Source organism: Egretta garzetta, unplaced genomic scaffold, assembly GCF_000687185.1.
Source record: "Egretta garzetta isolate BGI_Z169 unplaced genomic scaffold, ASM68718v1 scaffold360, whole genome shotgun sequence".
Classification (NCBI taxonomy): domain Eukaryota; kingdom Metazoa; phylum Chordata; class Aves; order Pelecaniformes; family Ardeidae; genus Egretta; species Egretta garzetta.
Window position 1 is genome coordinate 2,703,087 of NW_009258261.1, and position 19,608 is coordinate 2,722,694.

The window sequence follows — 19,608 nt, forward strand, 5'->3', positions numbered from 1 at the left end:
CTTTGTAGAAAGCTGTTCTCGCATTACTGCGTGGTCACAAGCTTTACAATCATACCGATGATCCGAGATCCACGGGGGCACATGCACAAATCCATGCTGGGATTCTTGATTTTATCCTGCAGCAGCTGGTCCAGTTCGCAGCGCAGCTCTTTCACCAGCTCAGCCACCTACCACGCATGGTAAAACACAGGTGAGCACAAGGTTCATGAAACGCCATCTCCTGCATTCTTTACACAAGCACAGCTCTGCAGCACTCCCAGGATTATCCTTCCCTTTCCTTACCTGGTGAGAGGCAGCCACAAACCGTATCCATCCATCATCAAGAGAAATGACAAATTCTCCCTTCTGCAGCTGCATGTGAACCTGCCCGCCGCCGAGAAGGACCAGCGGGTACACTGACACCATACTGCAGTCTCGAATGAACACGCGGCTGGTCTTGATTTTCTCGTGATACACCAGGTAGGGGCTCTCGAAGTGCCTCGTCTGGAACACGTACACAATATCCTCATTAAGTGCCACATCTTTCCTATCTGCTTAGGCAAATACGGGCCTGCCTGCCTCTTCCACACAGGCCTCCCCTGCCTCTTCTACGGCTGCAAAGAATAGCAAATGTGCCTAAAATATACCTGATTGATTGACTAACAGACTCTCTCTGACCCATAAGAGCTGCTGGTAACTGCCAGTTATCCCTTGCTCCTTCCCACTTTGCAGTGAGTGTCTGAGAAACCGGCTAATTGATCAATGTTGCCTCAAGGCCCAAAGTTCTCCATTTCATGCTAAGGACATTTTAATGTGCATATTTGTTGTGCTCTTTTAAAGCAAGAGTGATGAACAGTTCAAAGCCTTTATAACCCAAATATGTGGTTAATGATTAAACCCCACTTTTTTAAAGCAAGTAATTTATATCCTGGAAAAGCAATGAATCATCAAATATGGAGACAGGCTTCATGGGACAAATACTACCATGTATCATGGCAGAGGGAGAAGAGCTCTTATCTAAGAATTAGCCATTAAGCTGGAAAGGGAGTTAACTTCAGAGCTCGAGGACTCATGAAAAAACAAACCAGAGTATGTCCCTGAATTATTCACCAATACATAATATTTCAGCTGAAGGAGGGGTGGTGGGGAGAAGTCATCTACATGTATTGAAGGTGCTACACACACACATGCAATCTCAGTTGATACTGAGGAGAAGCCTGTGGAGCACTGCAACTGCAACATTTTTTGTGTGCAGCTTTGCAGGCACAGCTTAAGAAAACATGAACTGGGGGGTTACTGCCTCTGCTAATTCCACTCCAGAGGCTGGAGCTGTGTGCCCAAGAGGACAGTCTTAACTCAGGAATGCACCATTCTTTACAATTCTAACAGGGGACTGTTCAATCATGAAGATTGTTTTTTTAACATCAGTAGGGACCTTCACTGTCATCTCAACTGCTCAGGCAAAGGTTTATAAAAAAAGAGCATGCTTTGCAGAAAAAAGAATCCTGACCTGATAATTCACAGAGGAAGGGTGAATGTGAACATAACCATCATTTTTTGTAACAAACTTCAGCTCTTCTGCTTTTGGTTGCATTTTGACTGCTCCTGTACTGGTCTTCTGGTATTTGCCCTCTGGCTTTTTCACCTGTATGGCAAGGTAAAAAGTTACAAAAATCTCCTGTACCAGAAAACCTTTTTAACTTATGTTTTAATTTTATCAATAACAGAAAATCTCAAGTAGTAACACATCAAGTCACTAGAGACAGGTATTACACTCCAGGTGCTGTCTAATCCTGACTTGTTCATTTGTAACCTCAGCCTATTAAAAAGCTGTAATTTAAAGTAGCTTCTTACAAACATTTGCTGCTGGCTTCTGCTTGACACTAAAATCAGCCTGTAGGAACAGCAGCAGTCTTGTGCAACTGGAGCTCAGCTGCCTGGCTCTAGCACTATAAGCCAGCAAGCTTTGGCAACCTAAGCCAGGCTCAAGGCTGCCACAATCAACCCAGACTGAAAGCAGGCCATGTGGTTATGCTAGACAGCAGAAGGGAAAATGAAAAAGCATTCTTTTACCTGGACTACATTGGGATACAGTGCAGCACACAACATAGCTGAGATCAGCTTGATGTTCTCCGCATTCGAATTTGCCTGTGAAATTAATGCATGCATTAGGTATTCTACCAGTAAGCCTATAAAGGTAAAAGCCCTGCTTTTGGAATGATTGAATTCCTGCAACCAGTTTACTTTCACAGCTGCACGGCTGTGCTTTATAGCTGGAATAACTGGAGGACCAGTTACTGCTCCTAAGGTCTCAGGCTAGACCCTGGGCTGTGTTGCTCCCACTATGAATGGAGCAAATTGGCCACCAACTATCTTGATGCAGTTAAGTGCTGAACCTAATTGTTCCCTAATGTCTGGCTACAAGTAGCTTTGCCCCTCCGCCCATTATCACCTCATCACATAGCCCTAGGAGATCTCTGGCTCTGGAGGTACTGCATTCTGAAGATTGTCCGCAATGCTCAAGTATTTCGTTGCCTGCTCTGTAACGTAATTCTGTTCTCAAAATAAGGTTGGCACTAATCCCAACATTCAGGCCAGGTCATGAGTCAGACCCATGCCTTTCCACCACTTGCTTACTTCTAATGTGTCAAGTCAGCAGTGCGTCACTGCCTCAGAAGAGCAGGTTTCAGCTCACTCCACATCTGAGCCTGTTCTTCCTGGGGACATAAGGCCTCATGCAATTGAGGCTAGTACCAGCACGTACAATGTACAGGGAGGAAGAACAGAGCAGGTAGGAGATGGTTATTGCCAGTGTGAGATTACAAAGCCAGGCTGTGGCAAGAAGCCCACCAGTCTAGAGCCCACCTGGCACCCAGGTCAAAGGAAAAACTGCAGCATCATTTTGGAGCACTGAAATGCTGTAAATTACCTCTTCTCCTGTGGCATCCAGCACGCCATCGCCTCCTTGGGACCACTTCTTCTCAATGTCCCTGGCTCTCAATCCCTCCTTCACAAACCCAATGTCAGAAAGCAGTTCTGTGAATTGCCGTTTCAGACTGGCAATTTCCTACAAACAGACAAAGGGCTATGACAGGTGCCACACAGAGTGAGGAGAGTCTTCACCAGTTGCTTATTTTTGCACTAGGACTCTGCCAGTGTCTCAGCCAGTCCCTGTGCAAGGCCATAAAAACTGACTTACCTGAAGAACTCTTCCTGACAGAAAGTTCTCCCTGCAGTAGTTGTAGCTTGCCTGAGAACCCTCTTTGACACTTAAACGCCATCCCTAATTGAGAGGATGGGAGGAAACCTTTAATAAAATATTTCAGCTTGAATTTCAAGCACATCACAAACCTCTGAGAAAGGCTACTGAATTTTAGCTCACCTTATAGGCCTGGAGAAGAGCCAGGTAGTCACTGTTTCCTACTGCAAACTCCAACTTCTTTTTGTTTGCTTCTTCCCTTTTATCCCATGGTGACACCTAGACAGGCAGTAACAGATTAAGCATCTTCATCCCCTCACAATTTAGACAAGCCATTGTGAGAACTGCATCATACATAATCTTTGGTATTTTCACAGCAGCTCACAGGCCAGAATGCAGATTTTCTCCTTGGATAACAGAAAATACGAGGCATTCAAAAATGCCTAGTCAACAGCAGAGCACCTAAGCCCAATGCCCTATCTAACCACCAGAGATCCAAAGGTAAATTTGTGATTGACCAGCTCACGGAGAATATTTCATTTTGGGCAGAACTCTGCAGCTGCAAAATGCCAAGATCCATGAAAAACACAATCTCTCAAATCTTAGCAAGTTAATGGACCTGAGAATGCCTATAATATAGAAGAGCACAGCAAGTCTAAAATCCACTTGGGTCTGAGAGAGAAGGTGATAGTAACTCAGGTCATTCAAAAAGCTGAATATAAGTTTTTCTGTATCAGCATGTAGAAACTGATAGCACTTGAAGTCAAAATGCTGTAGAAAATGCCCAGTAAGCATATGGAAAAGAACAATCTATTTCCAATTCTTTCACAACTATCCTCAATACAAACTTTTGCACTACTAACTATAGCAATCAAAACAAGAGAAAGCAATCAAAAAGAAAGTCTGACTTTTCATGCAGGTGTGTACATTGCAGTAGAAAATTAACAACAGTAAGAGCACCTATAAGTACAGCAGCTGATTCAAAAAGCCAAAGTGAAAGTGAAAACACAAACTGAGATCCAAACTGAACTCTGCATTCACAGCTCAAGACATGTCCACTTCATCATTATCACTGTTTTCATAATTATTTCTAACTACTTCTTATATTACCATTCATTTTTATTTTTTACACATATTTGGAGAAAATGGGGCTGGCCATACTTCTTAGTTCAAACTAAAACTAATATTCACTCTGTTCCTACTGTTCGCTCATAATATAAGTAACATTCTTGTTGCTGCATGTTTGTGGTCTTCTGCTTATAACTGGACTTTTTTAGTGAGCACTGCATTAACACATAAACAGTGCAGGCTAAAAAGGAGAATTAAAATACTCAAGTGTAGTACGCTGCAAGTTACAACACTGTTTTGCTGCTGCATGAAAACGAAGTGGGATACATGGTTAAGAATACTTACAAAAGGCGACTTAAAGGCCAGACTGGCTGCTATAGTTAGTGCAGGATCCAGGCAGCGGAAGATGGTGCCAAACAGCATTAGCTTGCCAATCCTGACATCAACAGGCAGAGATGCCAAGTGATATCCCAGAGGGGTGAGCTTTTCGTCTGGAGTTAATGCTCCCAAGTCTTGTAGTCGCAGCTTTGATGCACGCAAAGACTCCGTTCTAGGGGGCTCAATTAGTCGTGATAAGACAGAGTGAAGACTCTGTGCAGAAAACATCTCCAGAATCTTAATTCTTAAGGAAGGAGAAAAAAATTAAAACAGAAAAAAGAAAAAAGAGCAGTTTAGTTCCATACACAGGACAAAAAAGCAAACTTTTATAAATACAAAACAAAACAAAAAACCAACAGAAAACATGCTTCTAAGAACATGCTCCCTAGAAGAAGGCCTGTAATGCATATTTCAAGTCAGGAAGTAATGTGAAATAATAGCTGGGGGGCAGCATACCTCATCCAACTTCATAGAGTCTGTAAGAACAGATTCCTGCACACTAGGGTTTAAAATAAAGTTTTTACCATAAAAAAAACAACTTGTGTTGTTTCATTTCCTTTTTGTACAAAGAGGTGTGCAATGTGCAGCAGAGACAGGAGGGCCTCCTTTAGTATTTGCATGATGGTGATGCTTGATCCAAGTTGCGGCTTTACTGTGCTATGCTGCACAGGAACACCGCAGGAGAGTTTACAGCATACAGGGACAAACATCTACCCTGGGCGTGGAGTACAGGAATGCAACTGCCTTCTTTGGTGATGAGAGATCTGAGAGACATATCTTTGTCCTAGGATCAGGTGAGAGCTAAGGAATGTGAAGAGGGATAGGGAGATTTGGGGGATGAGGCAATTAGGGCAGGCTCTGGATGCAGAGGCAATGTGATAGTAAGATCAGAGCAACCAGCCAACAGAGCCTTAGGTTTCCAGAGCAAGTTTTTTGGTTTCACGGTGTGAGAAAACACTGATGAAACTACACACCTTGGCATTCCAGGTGCTCCCTGCAGTGGAGGAAGGACCTTCTGCACACTGGCTTTTTCAGGCAATACAGGAACAACAGCTCACCTTAGACAAAGCTGCTCCAAGGGCACTCTTTGTATTTCTGGTAACTGCTGTTTTATAAGCTGATGGTTATAGTGATGGCTACTGAAAAGATGAAAGCAGACACCTGAGGCTACGCGGCCTGCCCTCCCTTTCCTTTGTAGAGCATTGGCCTTGGACACAAATGTGTCTTCCAGACTTTCCATTCCTTTGCTTGGGTCATATCTACAGGAGAGCAGAAACAGGTTTATATTGACAACTGCAGAGTGAACAGGCAGGGGGTCAAGCAGGCAGATGCTGCCAACTTCTGTATGGACACAATTCCCACCCCTGCAGTTGGATCTGAATCTAGACTGGCTTCCTCCACCTTGCAGCAGCTTTCTGCAGATCAAGTTCCTTCAAGTTTTTCCCAGCTCTTTTGAAAGCTAAAGTATGCAGCTCAAGGCACAGAGCAGTTTCCCACATCACAAAGCCCTGAGGAATGAAATCCCAGTACCTTTTCTCTTTCATTTTTCCAGAATCAATCACATAGACCACATCATCAATGGTGACAGATGTTTCTGCAATGTTTGTAGAGATGATAATTTTGATAACTCCTGCAGGAGGCCTGAGGAACACGGACTGCTGTTCTTCACTAGACAGTGAAGAATGAAGCGGATAAACAACACACCTGGAAGGACAATATGACAGCATGCTCAGTGCATCTCCAGCCTTTTCCCTCTTGGGAACAATCTGCCTGCATACACTTTTCCCTCACTAGTACTAGACACTGCCCACAGCCATTCAAAGCAATATAAAACCAGCAAACCTTTCTGCCATATCACCTTTAAGACACAAGAATCACAAAATCATTACGGTTGGACCCTTAAGATCATCAAGTCCAACTGTTAACCTAACACTGCCAAGTCCACCACTAAACCATGTCCCTAAGCACCATGTCTAACACACCTTTTAAATACCCCCAGGGATGGTGACTTCCCTGGGCAGCCTGTTCCAATGCTTGACAACCCCTTTGGTGAAGAAATGTTTCCCTAATACCCAATCTAAACCTCCCCCAGTGCAACTTGAGACAGTTTCTTCTCATCTTATCACCTGTTACTTGAGAGAGGAGACAGACACCCACCTCGCTACAACCTCCTTTCAGGTAGTTGTAGAGAGTGCTAAGGTCTTCCCTGAGCCTTCTTTTCTCCAGGCTAAACAACCCCAGTTCCCTCAGCCACTCCTTGTAAGACTAGTGTGCCCTAGACACTTCACCAGCTTTGTCACTCTTCTTTGGACATGCTCCAACATCTCAGTATCTTTCTTGTAGCGAGGGGCCCCAAACTGAACACAGTACTCAAGGTGTGGTCTCACCAGTGCTGAGTACAGCGGGTCAATCACTTCCTTAGTCCTGCTGGCCAGGATATTTCTGGTACATGTTGTAAGGGAAGGTGGAGAAGTTTACAGAAGGGACAGGTCTCAGAATAGAGTTGAGCAAAAATTCTGCCTCTATGAAGAGTCTAGAATCTGCCATTTATAATGCCAGACTGGAAGAAATCACTCCAGCTAACCGTGCCATGGACATCTGTGTAAAAACTGTTTGGTCAAGGAGATCCAATTACGTATAACAATCTAAGGTCAAACGCAACCACAACTGAATGTGTCTCAGCAAACATTCTGAACAGAGCAAGGGTCAAGGTGAAATTTTCAAGAGTCCACTAGATCATGCAGAGCACAAAATGGAGAACACTCATCACTAGGGTCTCTGAGAACTTCAACAACTAACGTTCCTGAGTTGAGGAGAAAAACCAAAACCAGCACGCCAGTAAGACAGTAGAAAAGGAATTATCCTGACTAGACTCAAGACCTTCATATCACAAGCTGTCTCACACATTTAATAACCTTTATTTAACTCTGGATGAAGGCAGGTTTTGTGCAGGAAGCTACTCTTTATTTATGGGTAAAGACTGATAGTTTTTGAGCTTTTCTTCCTTACCTCTTGCTGTGTCTGTTATTAAAAAGAGCATTAGACTGGAGCTGCTCATAAAGCATCTTGATTTCTGCTAGACCAGGCAAAAATATCAGCACAGCACCTATATATGTAGATTTAAAAAAAAATAAAAATCACTCAACAGAAAGGTCAGCACGACACTTTATCAATGTGCAGAAGGCCCAAGTCAAAACTCTAGCTCTGTTTTGCAATTATTGTACAAAAAACACACAGGCTACAACAGTCCCTCACCAAAGAGTTTCCAAAGTAGACAATTGTTTCATCTTCTCCACCCCATGTATACCAGGGACTTTGATATTCAGCTAGAACTTAATTTTTTTCAAAAATAGTAACTACAGAAACTCTGAATGCAAAACATTAGCTTTGGGCTGTAACATTAGCTTTGTCCATAAGCACACAGCCTCCATGAATCTACTTTTGTAAATCTCTCAAGGACAATGAAATTACCTGGGGGGTATGAATGTCTGCCAGCAACTATCCACTCCAACAAGGCTTCAATTAATTCCAGATTAACTTTGTCCAAGTCCATGACGGACATTGTTTTCAAAACTGTCTTGCTAACCCCTGAGGAAAAAGAAATAAACCACACAGTAAGTCCATCTCTTGTAAAAAACATCTGCTGGACACATTGAACCAGTGTGGCTGCACAACCACCCACACCCTGGTTTAAACAGCATCTGGCTTACACCTGACAGAGGTAACTCCCTAAGTGACTCAAAGTGTCACATTCCCCCTTCCATGCTTTCCTTTGTTTCAGCTCTTCCTTTCCTTTCTCATGCCTTACTGGGCCTCACACCTGCCCTGTGCATAGACTAGACCAGGATTCATCTACTAGCAGAATGGCATGCACACATACTAATGGTAAGAGGAGCTGAAAGTCTTCATGTGGCCACTTACAGATACCTCCAGGACTACCCTTCTCAAGCTCTCTCCTCTCCCTTCCAATGTTTCTTATACCAACTCAAAAAGACACCCATATTCCATTACTCTTCTGAGATGGTAACTGCCTAGCAGGAATATGAAGCTTTTAAGCAATGGTTCTCACTCAGTACCACTGGGGAGCTTACCATAAGGGTGTGCAGGGAGCAACTCTTCAGGACTAAGCACAAGGAAGATTTTGATAATGAGAGAGTGGGAAGGTCTGCCTCTCTTATTAAGGCATTTACAGAGTGACTGAATTTCTCAAGGAAGGCTTGTCATGCTGAAGTGACTTCCCTGAAGTGGGCAGATACATGTGTTTTAAGTAAAGCTGCTCCAGCAAGAACAGATACAGAGAAGAAAGTGGAATTAACAAGGCATCTGAAAAGGAATGAAAACTGACAGTAGCTGGAAAATGTCCATTTTCAGATGCTAAGAACTGTTTTCAGCCAAGATGTTTGTTCCAGTTTAGGAGAACAATGGGTTCTCTCTCCTTTTTTTTTCGTTTTAACCTGGCAGGAAGTTTCTGATCTCATCTAGAAGCAGTGACCTGCTTAACTTCAGAAGTACAAAACTCTGATGAACTATATACCTGCATTCAACATACAATGTTATATGTTAACATACCATGTCAGCTGGCAAATGTTATATGCTGATATATTAGATTTAAGAAGGAGCTCACCTTTATATCGTATAAGGAGCTGCTTCAGAGTTAATTTTTGGTCCGGGTCTGAATCTTTGACAACCGTGTCAGTGCCTTCCAGAATGCCAGCACGTCTCAGGTCCTCCTCTACTTCTTCAAATGCAGTTCTTTTGTGTCTTCCATTCTGTTTGTTTTCTTGCTTTGTCTTGCGCCTGTAGGGACTACTGTCCTCTAAAACATATCTGAACAGCAGAAGAACATTTAGTGGTATGGAAAGAAGCTAAAGAGTCTCCTTCTAATAATTAGCTACAGAGATAGGGTATCAAAACTATTTATATATAAATCTGAGAGGAACTTTGTATAAGTGGGTTGCAAAACCATAGACAGTATCAAGGTCAAGGTGTCCTTCCATACTGGGATGTTAGTCTTTTAAAAGCTGTGATGCAAAAGACAGACCTTGACAGCTAAGTGGGCTGCTCAGAGCAACAATCCACAAGTAATTTACAATAGCTGATCAATTTACTATCTGGAATATCTGAGCTGCTGTGACTCTCCAGTAACTACAAATGCTAACAGGAACCTGGTACCTGAGCTGCAAGGTAGGGCTTACAAAAAGAAATTGGTAGCCTGCATTTTTCACCTTCAATGCTGAAATCTACCTCCAAATTTCTTGTGCTTGCCAATGTCTAACCAACACTGAAACAAGTAAAGCACAAGCACTGAGAAACTCTTCATGGCAAAGCTCACTTTTTCTTGAGTACTTATGCAGAAAGGCTTGTTTTGGTATGAGTATATGCAGTATAAGAAGTATGGTTTAGTCAGTGCTTTAGTAGAACTCCAAGACTGCTGGTCAAAAGTGCAACCTCAGAGGCCACATAGATCTGACAATGTTTGACAATTTCATACCTTGTCATTGCAATCACATCTTCCAGAAAAAACTGATCCACAGGAAATGTTCGACCTAAAAGGAAACATGAGAATAAATCTACATGCCACACAACATGCAGAGAAGAGGAAAAAGACAGAAGATGGTTATCATTTCACACAGGTTATTATGTCACACACTGGCTCCACAGCTCTCATCTATGCTGCACTCTTCAACACAATTTCTGTCTAGGACAAACAGCGGATGTTTTCCAAGGATGGTTTGGTAACATACACTTACAGAGTCAGAGAAGGGCTGATACACTTATGGGAACATATCCATGAGACTACGTATTTCTATCATGCTTGAACTTAGCAACTTATAAGGCACATTTGGCTAAGTGTGTACATATCCAGCTGGATCCTCTCACTGCTGCTTTTTCACCAGGATAGAGAAGAGTCTTCAGCTCTGGCAAAACTAGCTCAGGGAACCATGTCATGCACACCATGTCATTTTTGTCTTTTAGGAAAGGAAATTCTGCTGGTATAGAGACAGCACAAAAAAGGCTCCATTTCCAAACTTTCTCTCTCCTAAGACCTCATTGGTCTTTCCTTCTAAGCCCTTGGAATCATAGTTCTTGTATAAATCCTCATCTTGCCACTTTGCAAACTAGCTCTTTGCACTTGAATTGAGAAACACTTCACAAGCAGAAATACTGAAAACCAACCCCTAAAACAATGAATGTGACAAGATAATAAAAATGAATGGTTTTCACCTGGTATGTTAATAATTGGACAGGAATGAAAGTATTGAGAAAAAAGCTCTGCGTTCAAGGTGGCACTCATTAGTATAATGCGCAGGTCTGGCCTCTGAACCATTATATCCTTCAAAACCAGCAGCAAGAAGTCACTGAAGAAAACAAGCAAAAAGACATTTGAATTTCTTCAGTGTTAATTTTCAGAGTCTCTTTTTTTCCTCCCCATTCTGTCCACCTTCCTGGTGTTTTCAATAGCACAGTGATACCATCACAGAAGTATGAGCTGGAATGAGCATGAGCTCCAGAACAGCTGGAGGCTAATACTACAGTAAATTAATGGAAGGCAATCTGCTTACTTTTTGGTTGTCCTTTATTGAAGTGTCAGGATTACTTGGCAAATGCATTTAAGCAACAAAAAGCTCTGGCTACCTTCTAAATTAATTACATTAATGATAACACAAGAACATTAGGTAACAACTCAAAGTAACAGATGAGTCCTTTCTGCTCCTCTTCCTCACTGGAAGAGTTATTTAAACTTACTCGCTCTTTCCTGCTCACTGTATTCTTCCCTACGTGTTTATAGCTTTTGTGGCATGCCTAGAAGACTGGCTTGAAGTGATTTTAGATGAGAAGGAAGAAGAATCCTTGAGAGATACAAGCCCTTTATGAGGCTAAAATACAATCTGAGCTGTAGAATAATGGGTCACAGTCAAAGCCACCTGGAAAACCACTGCATTGCAGTGTTTCACACAGGAAACATCAAAGAAAAGGATTCTTGCCACTTAGTTTACAGAGATACTGACAGACATTATCTTTTGCCTGGCATCAGCAGGTAAGTGGGGTAAAACTGAAGGGGGATGGAGCAGGATAGGATGAGACTATCTAGAACTAGTAAAATCTATAGATGGAAGAAAACGTGAGCACTTGTCCTTTGCAGGTGGCTCTGCTGAAGCCTGCATCAGGAGAAATAATTCCCAAAAGGACACATGAAGAATTAGGGTATTTGGTAAAAGCTGAAACAAGGGAAGAATAAGAACCAGACAGCTGTGGGTAAAAAGTCACTTAACCCTCCAGCCCCATCTAAAACCTCTTTTCCACACCACTGCAATGTGATGGCAGATTGGAGGCACAGAAATTTAAGACAGACATACTTTCTTTGCAGAGCTGCTGAAACACACCTTCCTACTGCCCAAAGACAAGAACCTAAAACCAGGCTCCTTCCATCATCCCACATTATTGCCACAGGATCAACAGTCTGACTTCAGTTACTTGCAGCTTTGTCACCTTTATCCTTCTGACTATGTTTCTTCATTTTGCTTATGGGGTAAAAGATTATTTACCTTTCTTCTGTTCTTTCGTGAACTTCATCGACAATAACATGTGTGATTCCCTGCAAAGTCAGATCTCCTTCCAGCCTTCTCAACAGCACACCAGTAGTGCAATACAAGAGTCTGGTAGCTGAGGACTTGAACAGTAAGACAAAGAATTCAGTTGACTTTGTGCAACTTAACATAGTGCGAAGAGAATACGTGTTGCTGTAAAGCATTCTGTTTCAGCTGAGTGCCAGTTTGACAGAAAGGGAACAAGCAATCCCTGCTGGAGGCAGGTTGAATGATTTTTCTTTCTTGATTTCTTAAGAGCATCTGCTTCTTACCAAGGGGCATTGCTAACTATAAGGGGGTAAATGAAAAATCTGAACTGTTTTTCCCGTGGAAGTAGCTTTCTGATAAACAGCTTAGATCTCTGTCCCTAGAAAGATTTAGTGAATCTATTTTTTAACATAGTTCATGGAATCAGTTTATTGCAATCAGCTGCAACATAGACAAAATTTCACTTCCAACACAGCAATTTGAATCCAACCCCCCCTTTTGGCTGACTGAAGCTGTACCCTTCAATCTCCACTTGGGAGACAAATGGAAATGAAGGCAAGTGGAAATGAAGTCAGTAGCCTTCCAGAGGACAGAAATATTACTCATACTCTCAGACCCCTTCACCTGTCTCAACAGAAAGCAAAACAATACAAGACATAGTACTGCATTCTCATTCTGTAAAGTGGACTGTGCAACTTGAAGTAAAATACAGAATATATTTCATAATATAAAATATAGATGATACAGACTTGCTTATCTCACTATATAGCATATATAGGGCAGAGATTCTGTGTGCTAGAGAAGCACTAAGCACATTTTAATATAACTAAATGAAAACCAACAAGCAAAGCATATATACCTTTACACTTTCTAGACGGATCTGATACCCAACAGTGAGTCCAATCCTTTCTGTTCTTTCTTTGGCTACACGTTCAGCCACGGAAATGGCAGAGATCCTGCGAGGCTGAGTGCAGATGATGTTTGCAACTCTGCTTGGAGATCCTTGCAATGAAGCATCCAAAATAAACTGAGGAATCTGAGTGGTTTTCCCACATCTGCACAACAAAATCAGGGATTAATTAAAAAAAACCCTAAACACGAACCCAACACCTTCCATCCATATAAATTAAGATGGCTGCATTCCACTTGACATTTGCTTTGTTTCATTAGTGTCATCCTTCACATTATGTTCACCTAGGACTGCTGTCATTGGTCACAGATAGATCACGTCCCTAACTTTTCAGAACATGGATAAATATTTCACATTCTTCTGTGTATACTTTGATTATACATAAAGTCTGTATGTGCAATCACACTCTTACCCTGTCATGCCACTCACAACAAGAACTTGGTGGCTCTTCAGCAAATCAAGAATGGTTTCTCTCTCTTGCCATGCAGGGAGCTTCTGTCTTTCATTCAATATGGCTTGGAAGTGCCTAGAAGACTGATGCACAAAACCAGAGAGCATGACAGTAAGACCACCATTGGAGTGAAACAGAACCATATGAACAGCAGCCTGTGGCTTAAATATTTATTTCTCTAAAGTAAGCATGAAAACATGTTCTGTTCTGTACATTATACCTTTTTCAGCCGAAATTGTGTGCAGATTTTAACATTGTTGTTATACAGAGACTTTGCCTGCACATCATACTTTTTGGAAAGCTCTTTCTTGAGATTCACATAACTCTCATTCTCCACAACAACTTGTTCAGGCTCATCTTCCTCCTCCTCTTCTGCCACCTCCTCTTCTTCCTGAGGCTCTGACACTGTTGAGGCTTGAGACAGAAAATGTACAGTTAGGAATTCTTGTTAGTAAGGAATGGGACCTTGTTAGACTGGAGCAGAGGGTCTACAGGACTGGTTTTGACATGCATTTAGTTCAACACTACCAGCAAACCTCCCCTCATGCATCAAACAAACCACAACTTCTTCAGCTCCAACCCACTTGTCCAGTACCCCTACAACACCATGGTCTGTGTGCCACATGGTGAACCAGAGTGGTAACTGGTTTGCGTTCCTCAATGTCTTTCATGTGTCTCAGCTCCCCTCTCCAATTCACCACACAACCACTTCTATGGAGCACAAGACTGTGATGGCAGCACCAGCTTAAATTAATTAAAACTACACTGTAACATTAAGTGTTAAGCCACTGCCAAGAACTTTTAAACCAAGGCTGAAACTGGACCAGGTATTTTGGTGCCTACTGCCTATCAACTGAAGTGGGATTTGCTCAGACAGTAAGCCAGCCATTGAAAGTTTTAAGGCTACATTTATCTAAACAAGATATTTTATAACAGAAGGAAGATTTTATAACAGAAAGAAGATTATTTGGAATCTTTGATTTCAGTTTCTGGAACAAAGCTGTCTTTCTGTGGAGTTGTTAAAAAATGGAATAATTTGTTTTACTGTAACAAATAAAACAGGCTGTCACTATTTAGGTGCTGTAAAACATGATGTAGTTGTTCTTGAAAACTTTCCTGAAGAAATTTTGCCTTAGTCAAAACAGTTTTGGAATTGAGAGCTCTAAGGTCATCTATGCCATGGACTTGCTGTCACTGGACCGAAGTGACACAGTCTCCTGTAAAATCAACCTAGTTGCACTTGCACACAAAAAAGGGATGATACCTTGAACAACATTCTAGAACAGCCTGCAACATTTACTTAGCCTTAAATCCACCTTTACAAAAATAATTTTGAGGAGGGGTTGGTAATTTTAATTTGTTTTTTTTTTTAAAGATGTTTCTGAATTGATGAGTGGCAGATGCACCAAAGCTTGCAAACAACCTTCCCCATACCCTTCCAAGAACTCTTCCCTGGTCAATTTTAGTGAGCTCACACCACATCTCTCAATAGCTTTCTATTGATTGTGTGGGAATAGGCATCATTCACGCTGCCAACCCAAACTCATTAGCTCTGTGCTCCTTTGACTCAGTTCTTGCCAGCAGAAAACCTCTCTGCTGCAGCTTTATTATGGAAGGGACTTCCTGAGACACAGACAGATTATGGATCTGGCTCACCACGTGACCTTAATCTCCAGAAACAGATTTGGAGCAGATGCCTGAGTTGGGCTCTCTGACTTCTCCTTTTTTTTTTTTTAAATCTTTTTGACTGTTCTTAGCCCGGAAACCGTAGATGGAAATTTGGTGTACCTTCAGACATCCGATTTGAAACAGATGTACTCTCTGTCTGCAGCTTAACCGAAGGTGTTGCCGGCACGGACACAGGAGGGACGCTATACTTGTGGTGAGTATTTTTAAGTAACTCGCTTATTTCAGATTCATCTTCTAAGCACGTCACTAAGGTGTACACCACTGGTTCATTAGACTCTGCAGCTATCAAGGCCTTTCCGAAGAGGAATTCAGCAATGTGTAAACGACAAGCAAGAGGCAGATTCTCATCGGTGGAATAAAATGCCACAAGAGGTGCCTGGAGTGGATACTTGTTTTCTTCAGGGAATCTTACTTCAAGTTCATATATGGGACCATCACTATTAGATCTGAGATGAGCATCATCTACAGAGTTCCTGGCTTGATTTAGTGGGTGGTTTGGAGGGAATTCATGTCCAAATCTGCATTTTGAACCAAACTTGCAGCCTCCTTGGAGATAATATTTACATATTTCCTTTGAAGTCTGCTTTGCTGTGTCCCTAGTACAACCACCCTTTTGTTTAGATTTGCTGAGCCTGCTTGCTAGGTACTCCAATTCCAAACTAAAAGTCCAAACACGGTTTTGAATTCTTTCTACAAATTTTTCTCCATAGATTGACTGGAGGGCAAAAGCCTCTTCTTGTCTCTGTTCTAAACATTCTTGTTGACTGGCTTCAGCAGCTGTTGCAGAAACCTGCATCTTCTCTTCATATCTTTCGGTGAAGCACTGCAACAGCAAATACTCCAATGATGCCCCAATATTACCATTGCAGGATCTCAGTACTCTCCTGCAACGCTCGCTGTCAAAACCATACCTGCAACAAAACAGGGACAACATGGCAACAAGTGAGTGACAGAGACTTGTATGAAACAAAGTAACAGATATGCTTAATTAGGCTTACAGTAAGGAAGCATGTATGGCATGAGATACTATTACTACTATTGGGGGGAAAAAAACCACATAAAAATATTTATGCTCTTTTATATGACAGCAGCAGGAAGTAATTTGGTGTCTGTGAATGCTAGTCTGTTGTTTATAAAGTGACAAATTAGTTTATGTGGCAACTATCTCACACCTCAGCCTTTAGCACATAGTAGTTACAGGATTAGATTTCCTAGTTGAACTATATACATTAAATTCTTCAGAAAAAGCTGAGTCCTCTCACGTATAAAACACTCTCAAACAAAGGAAAAATAATTAATAAATGCTCATATCTAAGCAAAATGGATGAAGAACACTTACAAGGTTTTGAAATATTACCTACCTGGAAGAAACACACATATAACAGCATGCTCCCTGAGCTTTCCCAATATCTGTTTCATTGTCTTGGAGAAAGAACTGAAAACATCACTGAAGAAAGGCTGGAGTAATTTATTTTCATAAAACCATTATTTTAAATTCATCTAGTTGAGGATTAAATTTTTAGGAAATACAAACTCATCAGTTCTGCACACAGAACTTCCCTGAAGTCAAGAGGAAGTCTACGTACTGAGGGCTTACAGTATAGAGATTAGCAATTTATGTCTTCAGGATACATATTATTCACTGAAAAGCATCACCTGGAGAGTTTGTGCACAGCAAATGACGACACTTCACTTTCCACAATTCTACGCTCAGCTGGCTCAGCAGACAACCTTGGTATTACGTCAGAAACTTTCTGATCTGTTGACCAGCACTGTTCATCATCAAGGTAATCAGGTTCGTCATCATCTTCACCAGAACCAGCTACTCTGATAAAAAGAGTTATCAAATTAAACAAAACTATACCACTGAGTAGACATAAAACTCTGCCTCTGCAGTTTTAAATCCTCCATTTAAATGGAAGATTCTGTTACCCCTTTCCCAGAGTTAATGTTGTAGAAGAACAAAGCAGACTCAAAACCACGGGATTTGAGATCAAATTAAAAGTTAAGAGAAAAAAGAATACTGCTTTCATTTCTAACAGTGTGCCTGTTAAAGCAGGCTCATCTAGAAGAGCTAGAGGTAGTGCCTCTGTTTAAACTAACTCTGATTCGGGAGCCAGCTCCTGCCCTTGAAGCTCTTGAAGAAGTTCTTTCACTCTTCTCTGATTTTCTGATGTCATGTGTATGGTCTGCAGAGGCATTCTCACTTCAGGTCTCTGTTTTGTTTGCCCTCCTCTTCTGGCAGGGGCATTTGATCTAAAAATTAAAATAGAATGTAACAATAACTTATTTGCCTGGCTCAAATGATCTTGACTGAACTGGGATGTGTAACGATCAAACCCCGTAATTCAAAACAGGAAAACCAAAATAAGACAAGTCCATCACCTAAGTATTATCCAGTTGGGTTCATTCTTACATGACCAAGATGTGTGTGTCTATACCTGCACACACACACACACGCTATATGTATTTTATACTATGTCACATCCAAAGTAATTTAATAAACACTTTGCTATGTAAAGCTGTTCTCAGAGTACAGTACAACCACATGTGTCTAAGCTAGATTCGTCAGAATAAATTCAGGATACTAAATTCATCCTAAGTTCATTATTTTCCATGACCCAGCTTCTGCTTTGTAATACACAAAAATTAATATCCTGTGTTTATTACTGTTTTCTGATCAAAGACATTCTGAAATTACTTTATGACCAAAGAAGAAAATCAGAGGTTCTAATATTTTAAAAAAATCCCTTCCTAGCTATAACATATTAAAAATGTTAATCAAAAATGATATGTAAAAAATGCTTCACACTGAAACAGCTTCATCACCCCTTCACTCTTCTGTATATCCAAAGATGTCCAAAAACCAGCACCAAAGTATCCCATACATTTCTATACCACACCCCCTCCTCCCCAGATTAACAGACAGACCTGGATTCCAGCCTTGGTTTCTCAAAGAGACAAAAATCATCTTCATCATCCCAAATTTTGGTTGAACATTTCCTATTTCCACCAAGTTGAGACTTGTTTGAACGGCCACTGCTGCCGCCTCCTTTTCCTCCTCCTCTTCCGCTGCCTCCTCTCCCTCTTCCTCCTCCTCTGTTGGGCTTTCCTCTTTTCCTCCCTGCTGAATTCATGTTCTCTTGCTGAGGAAGGGATAAAAAACCAGCCCTTAGTTATGAAGATGATTTAGCACCTTGCAAACATCTGGGCACACATTACGGTATTTCTTTTTCCATGTGACAAGAGAAGATACCCTCTCAAACTGCAGTGAATTATCTGTATGTTCATATATTTGTATGCACCTGAAGCAAAGCACATTCTTCTAGAATCCTGTTAAACAAGTTCTGTGGTTTTAGAAAATAAAAGTAACATTCCTCACAGCTGTTCAACCAAAAACTGCAGAATCTCTGGCAAAAGATGAGCCTACTAGCAGTGCTGCCTAGCCTGTGAGTGCCGGTTCTGCCACATGGATAGAATTTTCTTGGACATGGGAGCCCAAAGGACAAACCTTCAGGGCAACTTTCACAGCAGAAAGCAGCCTGTGCCCTGCCACTTTTCAACTTGGGAGTTTGCAGGGCTGAGCATAAAAGGTTGAAGGGCAGTTGAAGCCAAAGATACAGTTTGTTTCCACACTAACCTACTCCTGACCCATCCCCTTCCACAAGGAGCTGCCCAGATGGCTGAGCGCTCTGTGGAGCCTGGGCAGGGGAACGATTAGGAGCGTGTCTTGGAAAACAGAAACCCTCCTCTCCTTCTCACAGCTCTGACATAACACGCACGTTAGCATTAACCAGTTGTTAGCAGTGACAGAATGGCCCAGCATCATGCTCCTGCAAATGGAAAGCTATGGCAGGGACGGGTCAGCAGCTGTAGTCAGTCTGGCAGGCGCTTACCACTGGGATCTTTGCACCGGCACCTCCAGAGCCAGGACAAGAACTGGTGTGGCCTTGCATGAGCAACAGCCCAACTGAGGGCGTGGAGACTGGCAACAGTTTGGGACTTGGAAAGAGGCAAACTTCCCTTTTTGTGGCAGTTCTCCCCACTGGAGCTCCACCAGGACTGGACAGGCTCTACCAGACACGCTGACCCCGCTCAAAGCAGCCTGGCAGAAGTGAGGGAGTCTGAGGGGGTGAGCACGGCAGCCGGACACAGACACCTGTAGCTGTCCCTGAGGACGCTGTCACACGGGGTCTCGGTCTCCTTCCTCTGAACACACAGCACGGAGCCCCCGGCACGGAACAGCTCTGCTCCCCGGGGTCGCTTCCGGCGACTCCTCCAGCACACCTCCTATGGCGTCCGGTCACCAGCACCCCACGCCCGGGGACCCTCAAACCACCTCTCCTGGCCCTGCCCC

At 42.2% G+C, this 19,608-nt stretch overlaps 1 protein-coding gene across 2 annotated transcripts; it reads right to left on the reverse strand.

The window, feature by feature from the left end:
• DHX57 (DExH-box helicase 57) lies at positions 1-19,213 on the reverse strand. 2 transcript variants are annotated; one of them, XM_009645204.2, is made up of 24 exons: positions 19,148-19,213; positions 18,183-18,397; positions 17,355-17,507; positions 16,908-17,078; positions 15,351-16,162; positions 13,783-13,976; positions 13,524-13,645; positions 13,061-13,256; positions 12,172-12,296; positions 10,850-10,983; positions 10,116-10,170; positions 9,249-9,451; positions 8,096-8,212; positions 7,634-7,730; positions 6,155-6,328; positions 5,683-5,883; positions 4,592-4,868; positions 3,362-3,457; positions 3,179-3,262; positions 2,909-3,046; positions 2,053-2,127; positions 1,490-1,624; positions 283-483; positions 1-167 (listed from the first exon to the last, which is right to left on the reverse strand). In XM_009645204.2, the coding sequence occupies exons 1-24, from the start codon at positions 19,205-19,207 to the stop codon at positions 24-26; spliced, it is 4,179 nt and encodes a 1,392-aa protein (XP_009643499.2). In that variant the 5' UTR covers positions 19,208-19,213; the 3' UTR covers positions 1-23. The 2 variants fall into 2 exon arrangements, with proteins under 2 accessions (XP_009643499.2, XP_035753884.1); XM_035897991.1 differs by lacking the exons at positions 16,908-17,078; positions 17,355-17,507; positions 18,183-18,397; positions 19,148-19,213 and adding an exon at positions 16,613-16,896.
• Between the last annotated feature and the right edge of the window lie 395 nt (positions 19,214-19,608).